General features: G+C 38.6%; 1 protein-coding gene across 1 annotated transcript in view; it reads right to left on the bottom strand.

Moving 5' to 3' along the window:
• Nucleotides 1-654: 654 nt before the first annotated feature.
• Nucleotides 655-26,906, bottom strand: part of LOC105918788 (kalirin) — a gene marked incomplete in the record, with an annotated part of 42,661 nt that continues 16,409 nt past the window's right edge. The window contains 33 exon segments of the mRNA XM_036128212.1: nt 655-2,468; nt 2,547-2,692; nt 3,575-3,746; nt 3,837-4,022; nt 4,396-4,473; nt 4,968-5,018; nt 5,594-5,686; nt 5,851-5,937; nt 7,264-7,333; nt 7,419-7,522; nt 7,608-7,674; nt 7,757-7,827; nt 7,926-8,039; nt 8,128-8,259; nt 8,342-8,445; nt 8,529-8,585; nt 14,102-14,312; nt 14,391-14,552; nt 18,279-18,381; nt 19,734-19,888; nt 20,108-20,209; nt 21,838-22,028; nt 22,126-22,237; nt 23,299-23,391; nt 24,509-24,598; nt 24,698-24,767; nt 24,887-24,996; nt 25,288-25,354; nt 25,430-25,554; nt 25,640-25,822; nt 26,123-26,245; nt 26,514-26,629; nt 26,783-26,903. Of these exon segments, the coding sequence (XP_035984105.1) occupies nt 2,283-2,468; nt 2,547-2,692; nt 3,575-3,746; nt 3,837-4,022; nt 4,396-4,473; nt 4,968-5,018; nt 5,594-5,686; nt 5,851-5,937; nt 7,264-7,333; nt 7,419-7,522; nt 7,608-7,674; nt 7,757-7,827; nt 7,926-8,039; nt 8,128-8,259; nt 8,342-8,445; nt 8,529-8,585; nt 14,102-14,312; nt 14,391-14,552; nt 18,279-18,381; nt 19,734-19,888; nt 20,108-20,209; nt 21,838-22,028; nt 22,126-22,237; nt 23,299-23,391; nt 24,509-24,598; nt 24,698-24,767; nt 24,887-24,996; nt 25,288-25,354; nt 25,430-25,554; nt 25,640-25,822; nt 26,123-26,245; nt 26,514-26,629; nt 26,783-26,903 (3,852 nt within the window).

Raw genomic sequence — 26,906 nt, forward strand, 5'->3', positions numbered from 1 at the left:
GAGAGAGAGAGACGGGCAGAGAGAGAGAGAGACTGGCAGAGAGGCGTGTACAGGGTTACTGCTTCAGATTCGGTTTCAGATGAGAGACAGGTGACCTCCACAGTCTGCGGAGTTGCTTTTTCCGGACATCTGGTCTATTTACAGAAACCAGGGATGCATAATCAGAATATCCAAACTGACCAAAGCTGAGGCCTGCCCGGCGAGGCGGGCGGCGGCGGCGGCTCCGGTTCACTAGAAAACCTCCAAAATCAAAGTAAAAAGGGCGTCACCGTAAACACGAGTCATCATGGCTACGCTACAGCGGGACACCACGACTGTCCGTGGGAAAAAGACACTCTCACGCTCACACACACACAGAGGACGTTGTCACAACCACACACACACACTCTCTCTCGCTCTCTCTCACACTAATATTAATCTGACAAGCAGTTTCTCTCGTTTCTTCTCTCTACTGAGGTGAAAAACAGAATCTATATCTCGTAATATTCATGTCATAGTAATCTTCATCGTAGCAGGGGTGTGTGTGTAATGTGTGTGTCCTCAGTCTTTATACACGCTATGAACATAACGACACGCAGACAGCTCAGCTCTGATTGGTCGATGGGTCTTTATGCTTCCTTCTTTTTCTGGAGGCTTTAGTTTTTTTTTTTTTTCTTCTTCTTAAATACTGTCTCCGGTTGCCAGGCAACGGCAGCATCCTGCAGCCCCCGCCGAGCCGGGACCGGTGTGTCTGCGCCGATGAGCCCACCGACCCACTGGAACCAGTTTGTGAAGTCATCCCAGAGAGGAAGGGTGATTGGTTGCGCCGAGGTCGACGGCAGCATCTGATTGGACGATATGAGGGGTTTTTGCTGAGGTTTGAAGCACCAGGAGGGAGGCGAGAGGCTAGGAGCACCTGCTGCTGGGAGTGGATGTCAGTGTTTGGGAACGTTCACCTAGTCTCACAGCGGAGACGGTGAAGCCTGAAGGACGGTGATGTCGGCGCTGAACACTTAAAGTGAAGCTCTCTTTGAATAAATATAACGAGATAAACGAATATCAATGCTGATTTTTTTGCATATTTTGTCCTCTTTCTTTTGAATAATAGCAGTAAATTCAAACAAAACCCGTACGGATCCAATTTATCTGCAGTAACTGGTTAAACGCATTGACCAGGCTGAGCAGATCGGATCAAATAGAGCTTTCTGTCTGCATCTGGAGGCGAATCTTCCAAACAGGCTCAAGCACAATAAATTGGTGATGCTTGAAATACATTTTTAATGTCTGTTCCTGCAGTAATGCGGCAGCAAGTCTGCCGCTGATCAAAATTCATCAGATTTCCCTCGTTTGTATCAACAAACTGATCGAGAATCTTCCATCAATAGTTTAAAACCCCGTAAGGGTCTGGCAGCCCATGCAGGGTCTGGAAGGACGCAAATTTGCTTTCGGAACGTCTATTCGAAAAAACGAAATAATAATTCTTGACGGTAGATGTTAATTTATCTTCTTTTGATTGACACCTTTTTAATTCGGCTGTGAGTTTTACAGCCGTTTCTTTACATGTTTTGGGGCCAAATGTCGGATATCTTGAGTAAAACATCTGATAAAATAAGTTGCTTGGAAGTTAGTAAACAATAACTCATATTTTTCATTTAAGTATTACCATGACATATAGAATATATATGGTTGGGATCCAATAACATCAGTGAGCGAATTGGAATCCATAACAGTGTTTTTTTTTATTATTATTTTCTATAACTGACCAAAATAGTATTCAACCGAGCTGTATATTATTTTTTTAGCATAAAAACCTATTTCGAATTCACATCAACGTAAATGAATTCCTGCACTATCGACGCGGCACACATAACTCGATAACTTTAGGCCACAAATGTCTAACCAGACACACTGACTGCATATAAAAATCACATGTTCGCTAACTTTAAAATAGAAGAAAAAAACAAATCCTGTTTTCTCCTCAACGTTAAATTAATCCTAGTAAAGAAACAACTAAGGCACATATGAGAAAAACTAAACTAATAATTGCATTACCTTTCTGTCTTTTAACCTGAAGTACAAAAAAAAAATAAACTTTTAAATAAGGGTCAGAAGCTTGTGGACAGCAGGTGGACATCACCGTCTTCAGGCTTCTCGCTGAGTTTCCCTTGGAGCCGTTCACCCAGATGACCCCGCTGACCCATTTGACCCCCGCTCACCCCGTTGACCCTGCTGGTGCTCAGGTGTGTGTGTGGAAATCGTAAACCAGACTCTGACCTCACAGTCAGCGCGCGTTTTTATGCGTGTCAGTGGGTTTTGAGCACACTCCGTGGCACCCATCCCTCCGCAGCAGGGGATTCGCTGTTGGCCGGCCGATAAACCAGACTCTGGCCCTGCTGGTTGGACGACAGAATTTGGACTTTCTCTCCTCGAAATACTGAGATCTCGTCTTCCCGAACCGCCACAAAGTCCTGCAGCACCAGAACCAGCTCCTAAAGGGATACCAGCGGTTTTGAGATCCAGTTTGACTACAACAAACAATCAGAACTATAGCAAGAGGAAACACAAACCTGGTCATCTTGCTCGCTGTCGGCAGGAGGCTGAGCGGCGTGGCCATTAGGAGTGGGCGGAGCCGATGGGGGTCGCCCTGACGACAGCGGGCGAGTCACAGAGATCCCGCCCTCTTTTCTCTGGTACTCGATAGGTGATTGGAGAGCTATGTTTAAAGAAGACATGTTTAAATCAAGGTGTTATCTGAATGAAATCATCTTTAAAACTGATGCAGAAAAATTTAAGGAAGACTTAAGAAGTTGGCTTCATTGTGAAAATTAAGTACAATGTCATCGACATATCAGGAGATAGCAAAAAATGATCTGGCTTTACTGGGATTTGAACTTGTTTTAGGAGACGTTTCTCTCTTAAGGTCCCAACACTGCCTTTCAATCAGGTTAAAGTGATTATGTAAGTGATTTATTCGGGCACAAATTTTAAAAAACTGAAGAGAAAATCTTGAAAATTGATTTTTTTTTAAGGTATCTTTCTATTTTTAAGGACCAAACAAGTAGATTTTGAGTGAAGAATCTATAAACAAGAAAAAAAGAACTGAGGACATTTAGGGATACTTATTAATAATATGAGGTTAATGTTCTTAAAATGTAATATAGATTAATGTCTGACACTTTCTGAAGCTTGCTAAAGTAGCTGCATTTATTTTAAAATTACTTGGAAGCCTGAATTAGGGGAAGATTTTAACATTATGTAACCAAGAGAGTATTTGAAAAGGTTTCTGAAAATCTTGGAATTTTTTTTTTATAAAAAGATGGTTGAAGTTTTGCCTGTATTTATTAAACAAAGTTTGTAAGCAGAATTGATTTAATAATTCTTGATAAATATATCTAAAATAGATAAAAAAATAGCTTTCTGGAAATTGTTGGTGAAAACTAAATCAGCTAATAACATCAATCATGACAAGCTTTTAAAGTTGTTTTCAAAGGAGGCTTTAAGGGCCTTTTCATGAAAAAATCTAAACCAGAGTGTTTTAAAAAAGCGGAATAAACCACATATATCTCTAAGAGAGGAAATGTAATGATGTTTCCACCTGACAGGAAGTTGTTCTGGGCGTCCAGCAGGGCGGCGATGGTCTCCACCCAGGTCATCTTGATGCTGGCGGAGGAGGCCTGCAGCGTGAAGCGTTCTGCTGATCCACGCGACCACAACACAAACTTGCAGGGATCTCCATCCACGCTGTCCTGCATGGCCAGGTAACTAACCTGTTCCCGCACAAACCCACCATGTCCATTAAATTTCCCCCAACAAGCAACGTACAGGCTTCTAGTCTCTCCAGATGGGATGCTTCTCACCTTTATGCTGTTTTTGAACTGGTACCCGGGGTTGCTGGAGCCTTTTCGCAGCAGTTCACTGAAGATGACGACTTGCTCGAACAGGAAAACTCTGCGCTCTTTGCTGCGGGATAAAACTCCTCCATCCTGCTCCCAGACACAGAAGGTTTCCTGCTGCAGCAGCTTCCCCTGAGACGTCAACTTCCCCTGGCAAAGGCAAACGGGGAGAGTCAGAACAACTGCATCTTCCTAATATAAACAAAATTCAGGTGAATAATACTTGGATACAGTCATTTGAGTCCGTTACACCTACTGGCTGTAGAGCCTCTTAAATATAGCAACTATTCTGCTTTGAAATGAAAAGTAAAAAAAAAAAACCTGCACCAATATATTTCACCACTAGGGGGCAATAATAAGCTTGCAAAACTTCACTTGATTGAGCAACATTATCATATAATTACAGTTGGTAATGAATAACCATACAGTTTTCAAAGATCTTTTGTTATTCTGTATTTTTAGTTACACATTTACAGTCCTCTGTAATGGTAAATAGTTTTGGCCCCCCGAGGGAGAGGAGTACCTCATATCCCTGCAGGCGTCCCAGGTTCATCATGTCGTTACAGCGTTTGGGAACCAGCGACATTAGCTCCACTGCTTTCTGCAAATAAAACACACACATACACATCTTTGTTAAATATTGCAAAGGTTGGCGATTTCCCACAGGCTGGTGATTCACCGTCCTGCATGAATCATTTATTATCTTCCTCACAATGCCGGCTCTTTGTCTTCGTCAGCTCTTTGAGGATGAGACAAAAGCAGATGTCAAAGCTGACAAACTTTCTCATGTCCTGAACAAACTGACAATAGTTGGTATAAAATTACCAAATAAAGATATTTATTTATTAAAGATCATAGTAGTTAAAAAAGAAACCCAATAAACATATCACAGGGTCAGTGATCAGAAAACCTCCGAATGTAACCCAACTTATAGCAGTGATAAATATCACAAGTTCGCCAACCAGCCACCAGGGGGCACCAAAGGCCCCTACCTGGATTTTACACAGTTTCATTTCCAAGGCCTTGTATTATGATAACTTTTGAGGATTCATTGCAGTAAATAACAGAATTGCAGAGACTGACTCTAGGACTCACCTCAATCTCTTCACAGTCCAGACCGGCTTTGGTTGTATACTTCAGAAAATCCTGTGACATGGAAAAGAAACTTGATTTTTATTACATTTGCATTTATAAAATATGCCAAACCAAACCCTTAATGTCAGAAACAAGATCTAATACAAAGGTGAGTAGATTCATTACAAGTGTGTTAAATTGTTGGCTGTTAAACTAGGTAATAGTGATCTGGAAAGTCAAAATTACCGAACCAACCAATTAAAATATTCCTAAGTTACTCGACTTTATCTACTAAACAGGCTCACGTCTAGACCAACAAGTCAAAACCAGCAATCTAAAAACTCATGTTCCTGGACAAGTGAGTAAAGAACATCAGTAGATTAAGGTTTAGTGGGAAAGTTATTCTAATCACAGCTGACACTTTCTCCTCACTAATGGTAAGAACCAGCTAAATGCCCCAAAACCTTTATTTTTTTTAAATAAATGTCAAAACAAAATATCTCACAAATTGAAAATTATTTAAATCTATTCATCTTTTATTTGACACACAAAAAAATCTAATTTTGCAACCATTCAGGGATCATTGTGTTCAGACAATATTCAGTGTAACTCTGCGTGGACTGAGGATTGTAAAAGTTAAACTTTACCTTTAGCAGCAGCTGGTACTTTGTGATTCTCTGAATGGGTTTGATCAGATAATCACTGATGGACATCCTACAGCTGATCTCATGCTGGATCTCCTGCAAAACCACGTTTAGTTTAATTTAAAAAAATAATACTTGAACCACAAAGAAATATAAACAAGAAACCAAAATACAGAACCGTGCTTCCTGGTTTATAATTAAGGAAACTGTCTCATAATATATAATGAAGACGAAAGAATAAAAGGTGTTTGGTAAATTACCTCAAAGAAGGTCTCGTACTCTATTACAATGAACTCTGACCTCGGCTTGTTCTGACAGTAAACTATGTACATATGCAGCCGACGCTCCTGCAAAACAAGACACAGTTTAATTTTTTCACAGCCGATCTTTGACACAACAGGGACAGAAAATCTGCAAAAAATCTGAGGTCAGGAAAATCGTGATCTTCATTTGTGGCAAATAATGACCATCCGACAAAACAGCAAATTAATTGTTTTTCCATAAAGTAGATTCTGTAAAGTAGATTTTCAAGTCAGGTCCTGTTTCCAAATTTTGTTCTAAGTCAAAACGCTAAACATTATAGTCCAATAAGTGGTTTCAGGGAGGCTCGGATCCTGTTTGAAAAACCGTATTATGGATTATATGAGTCAAGATAATCCATAATAAGCAGCAAAGTCAACAACTCTGAGCAACGACTGTATCAAAGGTGGACTTGTTCAGAGTAGGTTCTGATGGGAAGGCCCAAAAAGTCCAAATAAAGCTTGAACGTTTTCTCTCAAACCATACCCCAATTAAACGGCAAGTTGTTAGTCTTATAAAAAAGCATCCAACAATGAGCTGAGTCTACTAAATTTAGTACTTGTTTTTAAGTAGGACCCACAATCTTGGCCTGAAAAGTAATTTGTGAGGTGTAGATCTAAGACCAGTAGGCCCAAAGTTAATCTGTAATAGAGTCAAATCAGGTCTAAATCCAAGTTAAGACAGCTATATTTCAGGTTAAGAGCCATACATGTGAAAAATAGCCTAAAATAAGAAATTTAAGTCTAAAATGTCAAATCAAGACCAAGTCAAAAGTGTACTCAAGTTGTAAGTCAATGTCAATGTCAACAGGTCAGAAGATGAGATTATCAGGTTCAATGCCTCAAATTATGACTGGTTTAAGGTCCTAACGTGAGGTCAATTTCAGGGTCAAAACGTTTAAAATATCTCCAGCAAGATTACTTCTGTGTCACTTTTAATCAAAGAAATTTAAAACATATATTAAAGTTATGAAGAGGCATGTCAGAATTGGCTAAAAGTACAGCAGAACCAATATCCAGAATTATGTCCAAAGACTAAGACAGCAATGCACCAAAGCACCATTTATAAGCATATTACGTGGACTATTTACCTTTAAAGCTCGGGTTCAATAGTTGAATTTAATACCCCGAGTCAAGAATGTGCAGTGTTTACAGTCCCAAATCCATTTCTCAGCCAAGATCAATCTGATCTCTGAATTTGCTGATCTCAGCTCTCTTTCTCTAGAATCTTGCCTTCTCGGTCTGCTCTTGCTTAGACCTGCTAGTCCTGATTTAAACTCAGATAAAAGTCTTGGGTTACGTCTGAGTCTTACTCATCACGATTGTCCTTTCAGGGAATAGTGCTTTCAAGCGGCCCAGGCTTGGAGAACTCACATGTCTAATGAAGAGGTCGGCCAACAGATCGTGGTTCTGGACGCAGCGCTCCAACTCCACCAAGAAGAAGCTGAAAGAGAAACAAGAAGTCAGCATCTCGCTGCCTGAGCATTCATCAAATAACTTTTGTCTTTCTGTGTCCTCGAGTGACTGACTCGCGGTGCCAGTCGTAGATCTGCTGGATGTTGCCGAAGACGATCTTGTCTTTGCCTCTCATGTCTTCTGGAATGCCTCTGACCTCCAGCCTGGACATGAAGCCCTGAGGAGGTCCCGATCGTTAGTGCCGTCACTTCCTTCGTTTTGCAGTGTTTCACATAATCAAGACTTTTTAGACGGGTGCTCACCTCAACAATCACGGCCAGGTCCTTCACATAGTCCTTCTCTGATTGGATCATCTCGTTAACAACAAACCTGCAGCAAAAAAACATCATTGAAAAGTTCTGTGTTGATTGATGTTCAGTTTCTATGGTTCAGAGCCCGGTGCTGGTCTTACATTCGTCCTCTCAGGGCTTTATTTCTCTGTTCGGTGTCCGACTCGTTGGATCCCTGGTCTGAATCCATAGCCTGGAGGAAAGTTTACGTCACTGGGATGTCCATTCAGTCTAAGTATACGTTTCCTGTGACCTACAGGATGGTTTTAGCTGTTAAAGTGTGGTTGGTACCTCAGGGTTATTGGGGTCTTTGATGATTTGCATAGGAGGTGGCAGAGGGGTGTGGCTTTCCTCCTCAGGCTCCTCCTCCCCTCCACTTTGCCCACCCTCTTCCTTCTTCGCCTTCTTTGGGAACACAGATGCATTTTCACTTTAATTTGTAAACTTTTGCAAACCCGGCATCATTTTCATTGGTTGGAGGTATCGTACACACCGACTGTGCGTTCCCTGTGAGGGGTGCGGTTACGTCCGTCCTGTTGTCCCGCCTCCTGGTTCTGATCGGAGGCTTTTTCTGTCCGTCGGCTTTTCCTTGACTGAGTCTTCGGACTGGGCTCGTCAGCCAGCGCTGCAACAAATAGTTTCAAAACCAATTAAATAATTTTCCTTCTTGTATTGAAGTAGTGCTAATAAAATCTGCTAAATGTTACCTTCAGAGTGTTTCCAGTTCCAGAACCAGTGCGCTTTGGACCTGGAGATCCCACAGCGCCCCCTGGAGGTCCACTGACCCCATATACAGTAGGAGAAGTGGCACCTGACAGAAGAAAAAACATTTAGGTGATAAAGATTTTGCTTGTTTTTCATCGTGATTACTCGGAGTGAGGATTGTTTTCTCACTTTGGCTGTTGGTTTGAATCTGAAGTCCTGAACCGTCAGAGCCGTACAGACTGGATTCTGCACAAAGAGACAGAAAAACTGTTGTTGATTAAAACTTATTGATCTTATCTACAAAACAACATATAAAAAACAGTAAAAAGAGAAATTAAACAGCCACCTGGGAAATTATTCACAAGAATAACTTTAATAACATAAGTTCAAGTATTTACAAACAAAGAATGAAGCAAATGTAAAATCTGAGAAAATAAAAATAAACAGATGAATACATGTGTTTATTTTTTTATGTTTATCTTGTTCTCTCATTTTCCTCTACACTATTTTTGTCACTTTTTCTCCCTTTTAGCATTGTCTCTCATCTTTTTCTCTTCCTTTCTTACTCTTTTACCTTTCCATGTTTGTGTCCATTGAATGTGAAATAGTCCCAAAATAATATCTAATAAAGCTTTATATATATATATATATATATATATATATATATATATATATATATATATATATATATATATATATATATATATATATATATATTTGTTGCTTTGAAGTAAATGTAAGTCACCTGAAATAAATGAATCTGGCATTACTAAATAAAAATACCTTTTCACTAAATCAGAAGAAAGCAATTCTACCAAAGTCAGAGTAAAATATAATGGTTCTTCAAAATAAAAGTCTCTTTAAATACTTTTCTATTTAAAGAGCCTTTAAATAAAAAACCTATTCATAAAACCTCTGTTTAGCTTTAATATAAAGTTTGCTGAAATAAATTAAAAAAAAGAATTACATGACATATTTATTGGAGCCAGTATTAAAAATGTAGCGAAAAACTTTTGAAACCTAACCTCGTTCAAATCTATAAAAAACAAAGTTGAGAAGTTTAGATATTATTCAGAAATGGATATAAATACGATGTTTAATGAGGTAAAGACTCAAAAAGTCAGTAGAGGAAGTTCTGGATACAGCAGGAATAATTTTAAATGAGAAAACCTGACGTCAAATAGGATAAATATTTAAAAGCGTTCTGAATCAGGACATTTCTTTTATCCTCTGCTACATTAAACAACTTATCATTACAGCAAAAACTGTAATTTGACAGCCACATTTCTCTTTTGAAACATTATTATTTTAAAATAAAATTCCACACAATTAAAAACAAACAAAGCCTAATCTGTATCCTGTAGTCACACCTCAGTGTTGCCCAGTTATCACAGGAGTGTTTGGAGACCAGCATGTTATCTTGTACGCCCTTATGTAAGAGTTACCGCGCATTTATTGATCTGTTGTACCCAGATAAAACCAGCAGGTGGGTGTTTCATTTGGTAGAAATAACTCCACCAAAGATTCATGCATTCAAACGAGCTTTGATTTCAGCCTCTCAGAAGTAAACACCTTTGTTTTCTCGTGTTTACGTTGCCTTTTCCTCGCTGGACGCTGGCTGTCATGGATAGATTAGTAACAGTGGAAATCCAAAGAAAAGCAACATTTAGAGTAACAGCCTCGTCTCTGAAGAATTTGTGCAGAAACGATCTTCTTCCATGCATGATGTGCTTAGAAAGTCAGATGGCTGGAGACTCATATCACTGGCAGGACTTCCTGTCTGCCCCCAAAACTTAACTTCTGCCCACATAAAGGAAACCTGCTTGTCCTGTCCACACACAAAACCTCCAACATGTCATTTAGAAACTATTTGCAGTCACTGAATGTCACTGAAACAACAAAGCCGAGTGACCCACAGTCACCTCGTCCTGTCACTCATTAACCAACTCTCACACCCTCTTCTGTCTCTCTAACCTTCACTCTCTCCCTCTTTCTCTCAATAGTGAACCCACCTCGCTCGTCCTCTCCCACAATCCATCTAAAAACGCCTGAGCAGTCCCAGCATGCACCTCTGCCTCGCCGCATGCTTCCACATCAATCCATTCAGAGGAAAGAGAGGAATGAAGGCAGACGATCCAGAACTCAGAGAGATGGCTCGCCCAGGTCTGAATGAAACTACTGAGCACAAGTATGTGGGGGCTGAGGCAGTCCGTGAGGGGCGTGGCTCTGAAACCAATGGGCGGGGCTTCTAGAATTAATTTATACGTCCTGAAATTGTAGAACTTTTACACTGCAAAAACTGAACTAAAAATAAGTAATATTTTCTTAAAATTATTGTATCTGTCCTTGATTTGAGCAGGAAAATAAGATGATTTGCTGATGGAATAAGAGTTTTGCACTTAAAATAGGAACAATTCCTCTCCATCATCTTATTTCAAGTGCAGGATGTCTAATTATCTTGTTTTAGGGGTAAAAATACTCATTCCAGATAATATTATTTACCTGCTCAAATCTAGGACAAAAACACAAATTTTAAGAACATTTTACTTATTTTTAGATCCGTTTTCACAGTGTACAAATTCTGTTTTTAATATAAACCCATATTTTAATACAGTGTAAATAGAATGATAAAAGTTATATATATATATATATATATATATATATATATATATATATATATATATATATATATATATATATATATATATATATATATATATATATATGTGTTGACAGATCAGGGAATTTAACTTTCTTTTAATTTTACTGTGCTGTAACTGAAAAAATTTTAACAAAAAAAAAAAAAAAAAAAAAGAAATTCCTACATATCAAGGTGCTAATTGATTTTTTTTTAAAGTAAATATGTTTAAAATCAAATGTTTTTGCTTTATTAGGATAAAAAGCAAAAAATAAACAGGAGGGCAGAGCTGGAAACAGGTTATTTTTAAACTGTGGCTCCTATTGTTTGAAAAGCCGACCCAGCAGGTGACCACAGACACACACACACACACACACACACACACACACACACACACACACACACACACACACACACACACACACACACACACACACACACACACACACACACACAGAGTCAGGATGTTAAACGGCAGGTTCCTGTGTCGGTGTAAAACTCCTTCAGGTCAATGTTTAACCCAGGACTAGAGTCACCCCTGGACTGCGTGAGAACGTTTGTAGCGCATGAGAAGCATCTCGTCCAACCAGATCTCAGATTACATCTCTTACAAAGTCGTCTTATCGGCAGGAATCTGAGTTCACGTCCATGCGGCCACTTCAGGACTTTAAACGTTCTCCGTCACTCTGAGAAACAGGAGCTGGTTTTCAAAACTCAGGCTGGATCACAAACTTTTGTTTCAAAAAGCTCAACTGCTGCTTAACCAGATAAGATGATTAAATTGTTTCATTTATGGTGGGAACATTAATTACTTGTTAAAATAGTTATATTATTAATGGAAACGTTAGTTTTTACTGTCTGCGATCCTTTTTTAAAACTCTTGAAACTTTATTCAATTTTGGTTTGTTGAATCTAATGATGTTGCTCTCTGCGTTTCCTGCTTAGTTAATTTTTTTTTAATCTATATTGTAAATCATGTTTGTTTATGTTTTTGTCAGTTTGTAACTTTTTGGGAGATTTGGATTGCTGACCATGTGATATTTGGTTTAAAAAAGTTTGTTTACTCAGTTACTTGAATGCTGATACTCATAGTTTGTGCCTTTTAGGGAACAATTAGTTAAATAAATTAGTTGTTTTTGATGATTGGTAGCTTTGGGTGCAAAATTGGTTACCCAAAGTACTTGTGAGGACATCGGCACAGTACTACGTATTTCCTAAATTAGTAAGTTGTTTTGCTTCTATATTGCAACTTTTGGGTATTTTGGGATTGTTTTACAGTTTTGTGCATATGAAACGATTGTCTGGATTCTTCATTACTTTGTTGCAGATTACTTATGTTTACCTTTCCAGTTTTCAACAATGTATATTTTCTTCCCTCTTTATTTATTTTCGGTTATATCTGATTTGGTCAATTTGGGACTTTTGTGGTTAATACAGTTTACACATTTTTATGCTAATCTTGTTAGCTTACTTTAATGCTATAGAGAAGAACTGGTTTGTTTAATATATTACATTTGTTTTTTTGCTCGTAAAGGATTCTGCATTATTTATTTTAGTTGTTTACACCTCAGTACTGTGTATTATTTTCACTCTTTTACTTTTTTAAGTAATTTAGACTCTTTATCTAGTATTGTTGCAGTTTTATTTGGTTTATTTTGTAACAATGTAGTGCCTCATCTTAAAGATGTGGTGTTGGGAATGTTACTTTTTGTACGTATATTATATTTTTAACTTGAATACACATTGAATACATTCGTTTAATTTGTGTTTTTTGAGGGGTTAATTATTCCCCCACCCTTTTACCCCTTTTTTTCCTTTTTTTCTTTCTTCCTTATTTTTTATTACTTTTGTTTTATAATTTTCTTTTCAAATCTCAAGATATTTAAGTTTGTTTACTTTGTTACTTTTATTCAAGATTGTTTAATCTTTAAAGGGCGTAACTGTTTCAATGAATAGAGTACTTTGCTACATTGCGACAAAAACATGTTTTTTTTAATTTACTGTTAAAGGTTGGGTTAATTTTTTATTTGTGATTGAATCAGTTTACGTGTTAAACTTTAATCTGGGACTTTTTTTGATTAATAAAGTTTACTTTTACTTTGTTTATAAATTTGGGTAGTTTGTAACTCTGGATATATTAAGTTTACTTTGTTAATTTTGGTCACAGAAGGCATGCTTAAGAAATGATTGGTAAAGGTATAATTTTCTACTTAATCTTTTGTCTGTTGGTTACTTTTAAATAACAAGTGGGTGTGTTTAATTTGTGTTTGTCTATTTTGTCACTAGAGAAGCCATTAGCCATAACATTTACATTGGGGTAGTTTGTAACTATTTGGATGAACCTCTAGGTTGAACCTGTCATTAGTTTGTAAATCTGTGAACCAACGGAGTTTATTTTATGAAACATTTATATTATAACTGATGAGATAATTTTGTTTCTTTGTCATTTTTTTCTCTTTTGTGTATCTGTGACTCATGTTGGCGCTTGTTACCTGTGAGGACAGTTAATGTTTTTGTATTTGTATTGACCTAAGTCTTTTTGTTTCTTATGCAGCTTTTTTGCATGCCAATTGATTTTTGTGTGGAGATGCTGCACATTCCTCTTTCACGTGTAAAAATCAGCTCTTATAAAAGTTTTCCCCTGCTAATATGTGCTGTTCGTCTGAGCACGTGTGGAGAGTTGGGTCAAACACAGATTATGATGGTAACACAAAGAGGCAGATCCCAAGTAACAAGATTTTTCATACCGAACCGTGGGACAAGCACCAAAAACAGCTGGGTGTGTGTTTACAACTCAACAATCAGGGATTTAAATATTTAGGGGGACACAGAGGTAGAGACAGGATGTAGGATGCTGCAAGAATCCAGCAGCCGGTGTAGATTGGGGAATGCTTGAAGATCCCTGGGTTTTAACAGGAAGTGACATTGTTGATTAAATCTGTGTATGCTGTTGTTTTGTTCGGTGCTGCGTCGCGTTTAAAACTCCTCTGAGATCCACATGACAGCTGCAGCTGCTGTCAACACAACAGAGGCGATGCATCTTTAACGCCAGTAGGTTGTGACACACGGCCTCCGTGGAAACGATGTGTTCAGGCGGGGAAACAGATGCAATCAGAGTACTCACCCCTCCCAGTGCTCACAGCAGAGGAGTTGGAGGATGGAGCGGCGGCGGTGGTGGTGGTGGTGGAGGAGGAGGAGTTGCAGACAGAGGAGGTGGTAGTGGCGCTGTTGGAGGAGGAGCTGGAGGACGTGGTGGAGGCCGGAACGAGCCCGTCCATGTCGGCTGCACTGTGGGAGTGCGACAGGCAGAGAGCGCTCATCGGCAGCAAACCCTCCTGTGAGCAGACGGGTCAGATCAAGAAGCAGCAGCCTCTCCGTCACACGGTGGCGTGTTACTCGTTTGTTCCCTATACCTGCTGAGGCGTCTGGTCCGTGGTTCTGGCCAGACACCACCCGGGCCGATCCGCCGAGCGCTCCACCAGCTCCACCGTCTGACCGCAGCGGACGCTGAGTTCTCCGGGGCCCCCGGAGGCGAAGTCCAGCAGCACCACCACTAACTCGCAGCCTCCTGACAGCTGCAGACACACAGATAGCAATGTCACTGTCATGTCAGATCATCGTCACCTCAGAGCTGCTTTCATCCACCCTCAGTCTGCAGAGGCTGCACCCTCTTGAAGGTGGCAGACTTTAAACTGCAACCTCAGCTGCTCCAAACCTGGAGAAGACTGTCAGTGAACAAAGACTCGAGGAGCTCCAACAAATAAATCAGGACTTAACATTGATTTTAGAAACTGAAGACAACTGATAAAAAAAAACTGAGAATATTTATCAGTTTATATCAAGATGGCAGATGCATTTAAATAGTATTTTTGGAAAAAAGAATACTCTATGTAAATGCTTCATAATTTAAAAACCATACAGATGCTGGTGAAGATTCTCAGTCATCCAAGTCATGGTCATTTCAAAAAAAGTAAAAAAACAACAACAAAGCAACTGGACTTGTCTTTCGTAGCTGAAGACGTTTCGCTTCCTCTCCAGGAAGCTTTCTCAATTCAAAAAGTCTGGAGTAATGTGGAGTAACAAGCTTTATACCCCTGCCCAAACAAAGGCATTGTAATGGCTTAGATAACGTGCAAATTCAACCAAAAATACAAAAAACAAGTCCAGTTGTTTTTTTTTTTTTTTTTTGGAATAACCATACCGTTGCAGAATAAATATAAAAGCGGATGCTTGATCCCCGCTACATCTCAGAACATCAATGAGAAATTGGCTTGTTGACATCTCAAAGGTGGGTTGAAGTCAATGAGATTTGGGAAGGGGCTACAGGGTTTACCAACATGGTGCCCACGGGCACCAGGTGGCCCCCAAGGACCATATGTGGTGCCCTCATGCCTGCTCAAAAATGGCACAACCCTCCAGTGAGCTGCATTTACAATACTATTTTATTCGTTTTTTCTAACTTTTTAATCATACTTGTATTTACAGAGATTTAAAAGCATGTTCATATTAGATGAAGTTAAGGTGAGCTCTGACTGTTCTAGTTCAAAGGTCCGTACTGGTAGCCCCTCGTGTGACACAGTACCGATGAAGTTTCAAAAAGGTCGGTGACCCCTAGGCTAGACCATTTAAAACTTTCTAAAGGTGCAACAAAGTTTTAAGAGCAATGTGGCCATGGAGGAGATGTTAAGACGGGAGTTATGTGTTCACGCTTCCTTGTACCAGTTAACCGATGCACTGCAGCGTCCTGAAACTACTTCTAAACACTGCAGGGATGATGGATCTAGCCTGGTGTAAGAAGAGTTATGAAGAGTCCAGATGAGAGGCGATAAAAACATGAACAACATTCTCGAGATCCCTTAAAGAGAGATTAGCCTTCGCTTTCGCAATGAGTCACAGCTGGAAAAAGCTCGTCTTAATAACACCCCTTATCTGTTGGTCCAACTTGGGAAAATTATGCAGAATGACACCCAAATTCCTTCCTGGTGCCCTGGGGGATGGGTAGGATGTTCCAGACCAGATGATCGCAGTCTTTCTGTTAAAAGAGTTCACCTCATCGAGGTTTCACTTTCAGCCAGACAGTTTAATTAGGATGTTAGTGCAGTACTGCTGCTCATTTAACCGGCATTTAGGCATGACTGTCATTGGCAAATAACAAAAAGCTGCGTAATGCTTCCTAAAGATAGACCATAGCTGCAACGTGTACAAAACAAAGTTTCTACTTTAGTGGAGGCTTTTCTTTCTCACAAGAGGCTGTTCCCAATGCTTTAACACATGCTGTTGTTGTAGTAGTAGTAATAATAATAATAATAATAATAATAATAATAATAATCATCATTATAATTATGATTATTGTTATTATTACAACAGCATGTGTAAAAGCATTAGGAACACAGCATCATAACAGACCTGCTAAAATATGGCCACAATGTTGATAGAATGAAAAACATCTTTCAAAAGACAAGGGGACAATATTGTCTGTAGGGGATTTTTTTTATCATGGATTTTTATTTATTTGCTGTAATGTGTTTTATATTGACATAGAAAAATATTTTTTCTAAATATTTTCATTACAATTGTATTTGAATTTTTATATATGTAATAATAATAATAATAATAATAATAATAATAATAATATAATAATAATAATAACACATTTAATTTATACTACACTTTCCATCAAAAGATCTCCAAGTGCTACAGGTATATTTATATTTAATATTCTATTTATTGCACACTTTTTCCATCTTTATTATATATAAAATCTTTACCAAGAATTTTGAGTCAGTTTTTACAATTATTTACACTTTAAAACGTTTTTTTTAAAATCCGTTTAATAAAAAAAATTCAGATTTTGGGCAGATAATGTGTTGGTGGAATGTAAATAAAAGCTACTGAACACGAGTTTATGTTGCTTTGCAGCAGATTAAACACATGACTGATGTGAGCAACCTATAAACCATGAAAGCCACATGCATCATCTTTTGCCATACGTCCTACACCCATACTGCGATTGGTCCAATCGGTGTCACATGATAGCTATAAGTCGAGGTTGCTGTGGTTACTGCTGACTCTGTGTGTTGAGTAATGGTTAAGTGGAGCACATGGGCTCCAGCTGGGGGAGGAAACACTGGCTGTCAGCGTCCACGGGGAGCAGAGGGGAGTTCCCGATTAAATGCAACACAGCTGCGATCCACTCAGGACCACTGAGACCAGCCCAGAAAACAACAAGATTAGACGGCGGGAAGCCAGCACTGAGCTGACGGGCCCAGGAGGATGGGCCGAGGCAGAAAACTTTACTGCAGCAGAAAACAAACCAACAAAACATACATGTTTTCCTGCAGGAATCAAAAGAAATGCAGAAACTCTGAGGAATGAACACAAAAATGATAATAAACCATATAAACAACCTACAGCAAACACTTCCTTTTTTCCATCTTTAAAAAAAAAAAAGGATTCTTTGGCAGAATTATCAATCAGAAAAAAGCATTTTGTTTAAGCTGGTATCTTTTCATGGAAGTCTTTGCTGTAGTTTTAAAGTTATATACATTTTTTAGTCTATTTCAAGCTGTCTCTTAATAAAAGCCTTTATTAAAAACATTTGAGTAAAGCTTCTTTAAAAGGTTGATTATTGTTTTACATGTTTGGAACCTTTGATTTAAACTTATTAAAATCAATGTTCATTGCATTTAACATGAATAGGGTTGTGATTATTGTTTTTTTTTTTTTACATAATCAGTAAATGTTTGACTATTTCCTGAAATAATAAAAAAAGTTTTCAGAAATTATTCATCTTATTTTATTTTTAATATGCTTTAAAAAAGGTAATGCTTTTTTAAAAACCATCACCTTCATCAGATCTTCCTGCTGTAATTTACGTTGTGTTCAGATGTTTTTAAAAATCTTGACTATAACAATAAAATAGCCAGAAAAAATAAAGACCAATGTCTTATTCACCTGAATTGTACCCTGTTGTGTCGTCCTGCAGCTCACATTCAGACCGAACTTCTGTCTCCGCTCCTACAAGCCAACTCCTCCAACCTTGAACACAACCGATGGACCACGGCTTGCCGCGTGACCGTGTCAAAGGTCACTGATCCTAACCCCACCCTTGCCTAGCCCTCTTTAGGTAAGCAAATCAAACACACCTTATCAGCTGAGCAGAGTGTGTCTCAAGACTGAAGTGTGAACCGTGGAAAATCCCTCAGACACACACCAAGCTTACACACCCATCCAGCTGCAGCCGTGATGAGGTCATAACTGTGCTTCACACGCCCTTCTGTGTGTTTGCCGCGTGTGTTTACCTTGTCGCTGTCGGCGGTGTTCTGCGACGTTCGGGAGGCGATGGAGACGGTGTCAGGCTGACTGCTGGCATCACCCAGACTGTCTGCGTCTTCGCTTGTTTCCCTGGAAAACAAGCGACACTCTGTTAATCTCCTCCTCACATTTCCAGCAGGCGTCTGTTTGAAGTTTAATAGGACATCTGTCTTGACTTTATTATATTAGGCAGATATGGACTAAAGTGGAACTCTGATAGTGTGCTGGGAAATCAGCTTTTGTTTTGTGAGTGGTTTCAAACTTTTTTGCACTACTTTTAAAGGTGTATCGACCGAATAGTAAACAGAAAACTGTCAAAAAACAAGTCTCTGAGGCTGAAACCATTAACTATTCAATTCAACTCAGTTTTATTTATATAGCGCCAATTCACAGCACACGTCATCTCAATGGTCTTTCAAAGTAAAATGTAATCACATCCTCCAGACAGATTGGTCAAAAAGTTTCCTCTCTAAGGAAACCCAGATCTGCCTCTCCTGGATGATGTCCCAGCTAACAGAATGCCAGACCAGGTGTACCTTCTATGAAGAAATAAATGAACAAAAAGTTGAAAGAACAACAAAAAAGTCAAATAGGAGAACAGTAGAAATCAGTAGAGTGAGAAAAATAGGCCCTGGTGTCCTCCAGTAGCCTAAGCCTATAGCAGCATAACTATAGAGATAGCTCAGGGTAACATGAGCCACTCTAACTAGAAGCTTTGTCAAAAAGGAAAGTTTTAAGATTAGTCTTAAAAGTAGACGGGGTGTCTGCCTCACAGACAAAAACTGGGAGTTGGTTCCACAGGAGAGGAGCCTGATAGCTAAAGGATCTGCCTCCCATTCTACTTTTAGAGACTCTAGGAACCACCAGCAGACCTGCAGTCTGAGAGCGAAGTGCTCTGTTAGGAACATACGGGGTAATCAGAGCTCTGATATATGATGGAGCTTGATTATTAAGGGCTTTATACGTTAGAAGGAGAATTTTAAATTCTATTCTTGATTTAACAGGAAGCCAATGAAGGCTTCTAGGCAACTAGTTGACTCTTATTTACCATTGGCGAGAGGTTCTAAATTAATGCCAGCGACATACATCTGACACAGTTGTCTGGTTCACAGGAATTATTCCTTTAACTTGTTTTATTTTCTTTTTACACCACATATTTGCATCCTCTTGTGGGCATCTTCATGTATTTGTCAATATCCTAGTTAATTTTTATCCACTCCAGAGCCTCCGTATAATAGCTTGTGAAGTGTTTCAAACACCAAAGCCTATAAAATGTGCCAGGATAATTTTGTGCCAGTAGTTACTGACAGAAGTAGGAAGAATAACATTATTACAGAATTCTTCCAGTCTAATCATAACTACTTGGTGGATTGATGAATTCAGTTCAAATCTCTGTTTTTCAGGCTTACTAGACCCCATGTGCTGACTGCTGTTGTACCGACCTGCGGGTGATGCTGCGCTGCCGTCCCAGAGTGGGGTTGGGAGTTTTAGGTAGGGGGATGGGCTCCCTCAGTGCCCCCCGCAGGTGACCCCGCCTCTCCTGGATCACCTGTCTGATGCTACGAACCCACTCCTGCTTCAGCTCCAATGATGATGCCTGTGAGTTCAATGTGAAATATATTCATTTAAATCACGGTTGTGTATTATCATAGATAAAACACTTATTTTCATTTGTAATTTTTATATTTACATTTGTAATTTTTACATGATTTAGCCATTTAAAATGAGAAGATGCTCAATAGAAGCATTCCTGGACAATGTTTTGCTCAAAAAACTGTAAATTCAGACAATCTTCTGAAGGAAGTCTGATGCATACCTTGAGCACCGTCTTGTTGTCAGACGTTGGCGTTCGTCCAACCCACAGCGCAAACTTACATGGATCCCCCTCAATGTGCTCGGTTACCCCCAGCTCTGAGGTCTGAGACAAACACAAGTCTTTTGAGTTCATATTTTGTTCATCAAGGAAAACCTGCATATAATCAGGATTTTGCACCAGTTTATCTTCCTTTTTTTGTTGATACATTTGACAAAAACGCTTCCTATATCAGCAACTGATAATAATCATGATTATAAGCTTCGCTTCTTTTATTTCCATACTTCACATTTCTGAAATCCGTCAAATGTGCTTGATTTAATGGTGCAACATACCTCAAACAGATAAAATTGTGTTATTACTGTTGAACTATAAGAAAAAATAAAATTTGTCACTTCTGTCATCTTTTGATAAAACAAAAACGATTTTGCCTGTCAGCACATGGTTCAGTTCTGAAGGCTAAGGCATTATCTTGTATAAAATATAATATAAAGTCAATTATACATGAAGTATAATATAGTGTTGCTGTTGATAAAGATTACATTAAAAATTAGATCTTTAGATATTGTCTCTGTCTGCTCATCAACGTTCAGTTCTCTGCTGTGTGCTCAGCCTTTCATCTACCTGCTCTTAATGAAGCTTAGAGGACTTTGGCAGCTGAGCTTCTCATGAAGTATGAATAGACAGAGACATTTTTTTGTAAGTTATGTTTTTCCAAAATTTTATCAAAAGTTGTTCATTTTCCGTGCGCCTTTTTCTTTTATGCCTTTGGATCCTTAAGTTCACCATTTATGACAGTAACCATTTAAAACATAAATAAACTATTTCAATAAACTGGCCAAAACAAGATTTATGTTCCAATAAACCAATATGTCCCCATAAACCAATAAGTCCTAATAAACCAAAATATCCCCATAAACCAATATGTCCCAATAAACCAATATGTCCCCATAAACCAATAAGTCCTAATAAACCAAAATATCCCCATAAACCAATATGTTCCAATAAACCAATATTTTCCAATAAACCAATATGTCCCAATAAACCAATATGTTCCAATAAACCAATATGTCCCAATAAACCAATATGTTCCAATAAGCCAATATGTCCCAATAAACCAGTAAGTCCTAATAAACCAAAATATCCCCATAAACCAATATGTTCCAATAAACCAATATTTTCCAATAAACCAATATGTTCCAATAAACCAATATTTTCCAATAAGCCAATATGTCCCAATAAACCAATAAGTCCTAATAAACCAAAATATCCCCATAAACCAATATGTTCCAATAAACCAATATTTTCCAATAAGCCAATATGTCCCTATAAACCAATATGTCCCAATAGGCCAATATGTCCCCATAAACCAATATGTCCCAATAAGCCAATATGTCCCAATAAGCCAATATGTCCCAATAAACCAATATGTCCCAATAAACCAATATGTCCCAATAAGCCAATATGTCCCAATAAACCAATATGTCCAAATAAACCAATATGTCCCAATAAGCCAATATGTCCAAATAAACCAGTAAGTCCCAATAAACCAATATGTCCCCATAAAACTAATTCTAAAGAATTATTTTAAGAACAAAAAATGTGTGTAATATTAAAAAAAAAAAAGCTTCAGAAAATTGTTTCATTAGAGAGGTTTGGTTTAGGATTGGTTTATGGAAAGATATTTTTCAGTCATTTTCTGCTTAAAACATTAAATGTAAAGTTTTTTTTACCCTCAGCCTGCTCTTGTAGAGATATTTGGTGCGTCCAGATGAATCTTTGATCTCCTTACTAAAGATGAGGGACAACTCAAACAGAAACAGGTGTCGGTCCCGACCCTTTCGGATCAGGGATTTGGGCTCCCAGACCAGAAAGGTGTCCTGTAGAAGAAGCTCGCCCTGCACCTCCAAACCCTCCTCCAGACCTAGAGAGTACATCACAATAAAGACCCATTCATATCACTTGGAAAAACCTTCCTTTAAAAGTTCTCCAGCAAACTTAATTTAAAGTTCAAGCGTTACCTTCCAACATGCTAACATGCATAGCATCATTTGCTCTCTTTGGGACGCTCAGCATCACGTCTAGGCCTTCTTTGATCTCGCCTTTACCTTCTTCACAGCAAGCCAACAATTCCTGCAAATATATAAACACAAACATATAAGCATGTAACATACACACATTGGTAATCTGTTGTAACAAGGTTCCCTGTGTCTTTGGACAAGAAACAGACCCACATGAATGTTTGAGATGTGTTTGGTTACAAAAAAGAAATTGAACAAAGTGTTCAAGATGGTAAGATAGAAAAGGCGTATTCCTGGCACATCCCTTTATTATGCTGGGAAACAGAACATCCTTGATAAGTAATTCATAGCCACTCCGTTCACCTTACAAAAAGTGAATTTAAACTTCCCAAATCAATTGATAGGAATTGTTAGAGGTACCCTTAAATATGGAAAAAGCAATTTTATTCAAAGTATTTCTCAGAATTGTTGTTTTTCCTCCACTCAGTAAATATACTTCAATTCTTTTTTTAAATATTGATCAGTTTGAGATTATGCTACTGCAATAAAGATCAATACATTTCAAGGCTTTTTACCAGGTGAGATAGGTTTGGAGTACTGCACACATGTGAAAACTGTGTACGTATGTCGTTATCTTTCAATATCATAACAATAATTAAACCAATTGTTTAATTTGATATGGCAACACATTTAAAGACAAGTTTTTTTCTCACATATCCTTTTATTTGTCGTATTATTTAGAAGATATTTTTAATTATTGTAATTCTGCATGTGTCAGAAATTAAACCCATAGAAAACACCCTAAAAATCCCCTTAAAATCAATAATGTTGACGAGTATCTTGTTTTTAGCTTTGTTGGTGAATTTCTTTAATTCTAATTAAAGTGTTTTTGCACTCATTACTGATCTTAAAGCAATCTGATAGTGTAAAACAGGAGCGTCGGCTCCTCCTGCCTCCTCCTGCAGCTGAATTCTGATGTTTTTTAGGCTGAGCAACAGATTCATTTGTTATTCCAGGCACAAACAGTGTCCTTTGGGGTGTGTCAGATTGAAAGCTGGAAGGATCTGCAGAGATTTGTCTTGCAGAGAGAAGAGAAAACAAACTTTTCTCTTTCTAACAGTCTCTTTTCATAATTTAAAGCCCTGACACAGAGGGACGTTGTTGTTTGGTTACCTTCAGCAGCAGCTGGTACTTGGTGATCCTCTGCACTGGCTTAATTAGAGCCGAGGAGATTGAGTTTGCCAGACCGTGTCTCCTCTGGACCTCCTGTTAAAAACAAAATAAGCTCTTAGAGCTAATATTCATCAACATGCATTCTCCCTTTTACGAGTCATCACACAGAATAGAACATTTTGGGCCTTTCAGTTCTGTAATTTCATTATTTTCAGTTCTCACAAACTGTGCTGAGACTAACATCATGTACAGTGGCCCTGCCAAAATGATAGAAAATCGGTTTGATGGTAAAATAATTATGTGTGGCAGACTCAGGCTAAATTAAACTTCAACAAACCACAAATAGTGCATCTAGACGTATTTTTTATCCTTAATAGTTTAAACAGGTATTAACAGTTCTTGTTGAGCACTGACAGTTCTGATCTGAGGTGTTCCACAGGGATCAGTACTTATCCCCGTCCTGTTATCTTTGCTTCATTACGGTCGGCTTCTGCTAAAATTCACTTGTGTTTCTCATCAGTGCCGTGCAAATGATGGACAGAGCTACACATCTTTGAAGCCTGATAATCTTACAAATCTCACTGCTCTACGCCAATGCACAACAAATACTAGTAAGTGGATGGCACTTCATTTTCTTCAGTTAAACAAAAAATAAACCTGTGTACCAATTATTTTTCTTCAAAAGAATATCCCAATAATATTGTTAAATGTCTTTAAATCTTAGGTATTGGAAAACTAACTTTGTGTATATTATTTTAAAAACAAGTTTGACTAATATTTGCTGTCCAATCTGCTCATATTCAATCAATAAATTCTGTAAAAAGTGGTCCCCCCTGACTGATCAGTAGCTAGAATAATCAGTTTATGCATTTGGACTGTAAACTCTAATATCAAATACTGTTTAAGCTCACTGCACATAAATAGAAATACATAGTGTGATGTATAGAAATAAAGACTAAGGAAGACTTTCTCAAGCCCTCAAAGAATTAAATGTTTCAGATTCTCTTTAACTTTTTGCAAGAAGCTCTTAACAGTCTTTAAATCCGTGGAATCCAAACCAAGTGCAACTAATATTGTGGCTTTACGAGTCATTCTGTTGTGCATTAGCTAAATATTATATCAATTTAATAAAAAGCTACCTAACAAAGTTATTTGGTTATATAAAATCATGAAGTCCATGTCTGTGAAGTGTATTGTGGGAAAAGGAGACCTCGAAGAAGCCAACTCCGTGTTGTTGGATCAGTAAACTTGAGTCGGGTTTGTTCCTGCAGTACGTCACGTACATGTGGAATTTATCAGCCTGAACAAAAACAACCAAACAGATGCTCTTCAATGCTTTAATATTTTAAAGAAATGCAACTAAACGTAATATAAATGTATAATAAACCTCTTTGTTTACCCAGGTAACGAAGCAGTGTCCCACATCTTCTGGCAGCTGTTCGTAGTTCTCCAGTTCCTTTAAGAAAATACTAGCAAACACAAATGTTAGTGCTGTCAAATGTAAGTCTAGCTGGCATGAATTTCATAAATGTTCTGGTTGCCACTCGGTGATATAACAGAGATTTCATTATTATATGTGCAGGCATACCTGTTGTGGAACTCGTAGATGTCCTGGATGTTTCCGAACACAACGTCTTCCTTGTTGGTGAGACCAGGTGGGATGTCCTCCGAGCCACTGGTCATCTCCCAGAGGTACGTCTGCAACGAGACACCAGATCACCTCAGAATATTTTCCTGCCATTTTTGGTGTGGCGTGAATAAAAAAAGTGTTTTTACTCTTTACTAAAAAAAATAAAAAAATCTTGCTTCTCCAGAATCCATTTGGCAAAATACGTCAAAATAGCCGAGTAAACTAATTCAGGATTTCATCAGAATTTAAAGATAAATGATATTTCCATGCTCCTATTTTGTTTTTCCATACTTACTCACATATGGATAATAGCTAAATCAAATTCCAACCTTTTCCAGACTGACCACTCAGACACACACCTCTATGCACTCCTGCAGATCCCTGACATAGACCCTCTCTGTCTGAAGGAGCTCGGCCATGATGTACCTGAACAGACACACGGGGGCGTTAATAAAGTACAACAGTCTTGCGGACAGCGATCCTCTCACAGGCGGTACTCACTCCTTTTTGCGAGCGGAGCGTCTCTTCTCGTCGCTGACCTGGTGACTCGGGTCCGACAGGTTGACCTCAGGGTCCGAGTCAGATAAACTGTTGGGGATTAGCTCCAGCTCCAAATCCTTATTATCCTAAAGTGTTGGGGTTACACCTGGTCACACCTTCAGCTTGATGTACATCTTTCATTACAGGTGGGGTAAGTTTTTTTCTAATTACCTGAGAGCTGCTACCGAGTGCGGCCTCCAGCAGGTGGCGGTACTGTCCCATCCTGACGGTGAAATCCCGGTAACGCTTGTCCACCGCAGAAACACAGCGACGTAGCTCGGTACGGTGGGTGTGGCCTTTAGCCAGCATGCTCTCAGCCAGCTGAATCAGCAGGTGAACCTTTTCCTGTGTATGCTGAGAGAAAATTACTTATTGTTATTGTTTTATCAATTATTTTTCACAGATAAAAAAGCAAAAAAAAAAGAGAAAAAAGTACGGAAATGAGTTTCATCTACTTCCTCTTTCTGACTGGACCTCTAGATGCTAGAATAATAGCAAATGTTAAATGCAGCTGGGAAATGAAAATCTAACACCAGATGTGAAAAATTTCAGGTCTAAGTATTTGCTTTGGATTATTTTTCCCATCTGCAGCTCAAATCCAATAAACCCTTCAGAACCTCAGATGAACGCGTTTAGAGTCGCTTGTGGAACAACCTTTGCAGAAATGCAGAACTCTCTGTGTTGGTTGAGCAGCTCCTGCGTTTCAGCCACCGTTGCTCCAGGTGACGTATGCGTGGCCAGGTAGTGGTCACCTGACTGCTGCAGCCATTCAAGAGCCTGCAATTAAACAACATGAGATTTGGACATCTATTGCATTGCAGTAGAAAGTTAGCTTTTAGTTTTCTGTCTTTATATCTGTGTTTTTTTTCTCAAATATTTCACATATTGCGTTTTTTTTTGTGCAAATATTAGTAATATTTGTGGTGTGTAAACAACAATAAGATGTAATCCAGACATTATTTATTCTAAAAGCATCAGAGGATGCATTGGTGTTGGGAAAATCTGGGTTTTAAATAAAAGTTGCATAGTGTGCTGGACATTTTACCTGCTGGGCGTGATTTTGGAACATCAGGTACTGCTGGCACTGATCCAGTCTGCGTTTCTTCAGGGTCCAGAAATGCAGAACTCTATTTTCTCTCTGGAGCAGCTCGCTGAGGATACCTGAGCACCAATAAGCATCTCAGTCAGCTAAAATGCCACCAAAACACTTAAATATAGAATCCAATTAGCTGTGGCGTCCCTCTGGGCTCTGTCCTAGTTACACTCTTTATTTTGACAGCACATAGATATTTTTTTAATAGTATTTTTGTGAACCTTTGACTTGCTGCTCTGGCACTCTGGAGTGCCCAGTGACTTCAGTGACCCCCGTCACTGCAGAGACCGTAACATTGTGTCCAGAGATGTTGGCCATGGTCACACTGTTTCGATGGATGTACTG

Source organism: Fundulus heteroclitus, chromosome 24 (assembly GCF_011125445.2).
Source record: "Fundulus heteroclitus isolate FHET01 chromosome 24, MU-UCD_Fhet_4.1, whole genome shotgun sequence".
NCBI lineage: Eukaryota > Metazoa > Chordata > Actinopteri > Cyprinodontiformes > Fundulidae > Fundulus > Fundulus heteroclitus.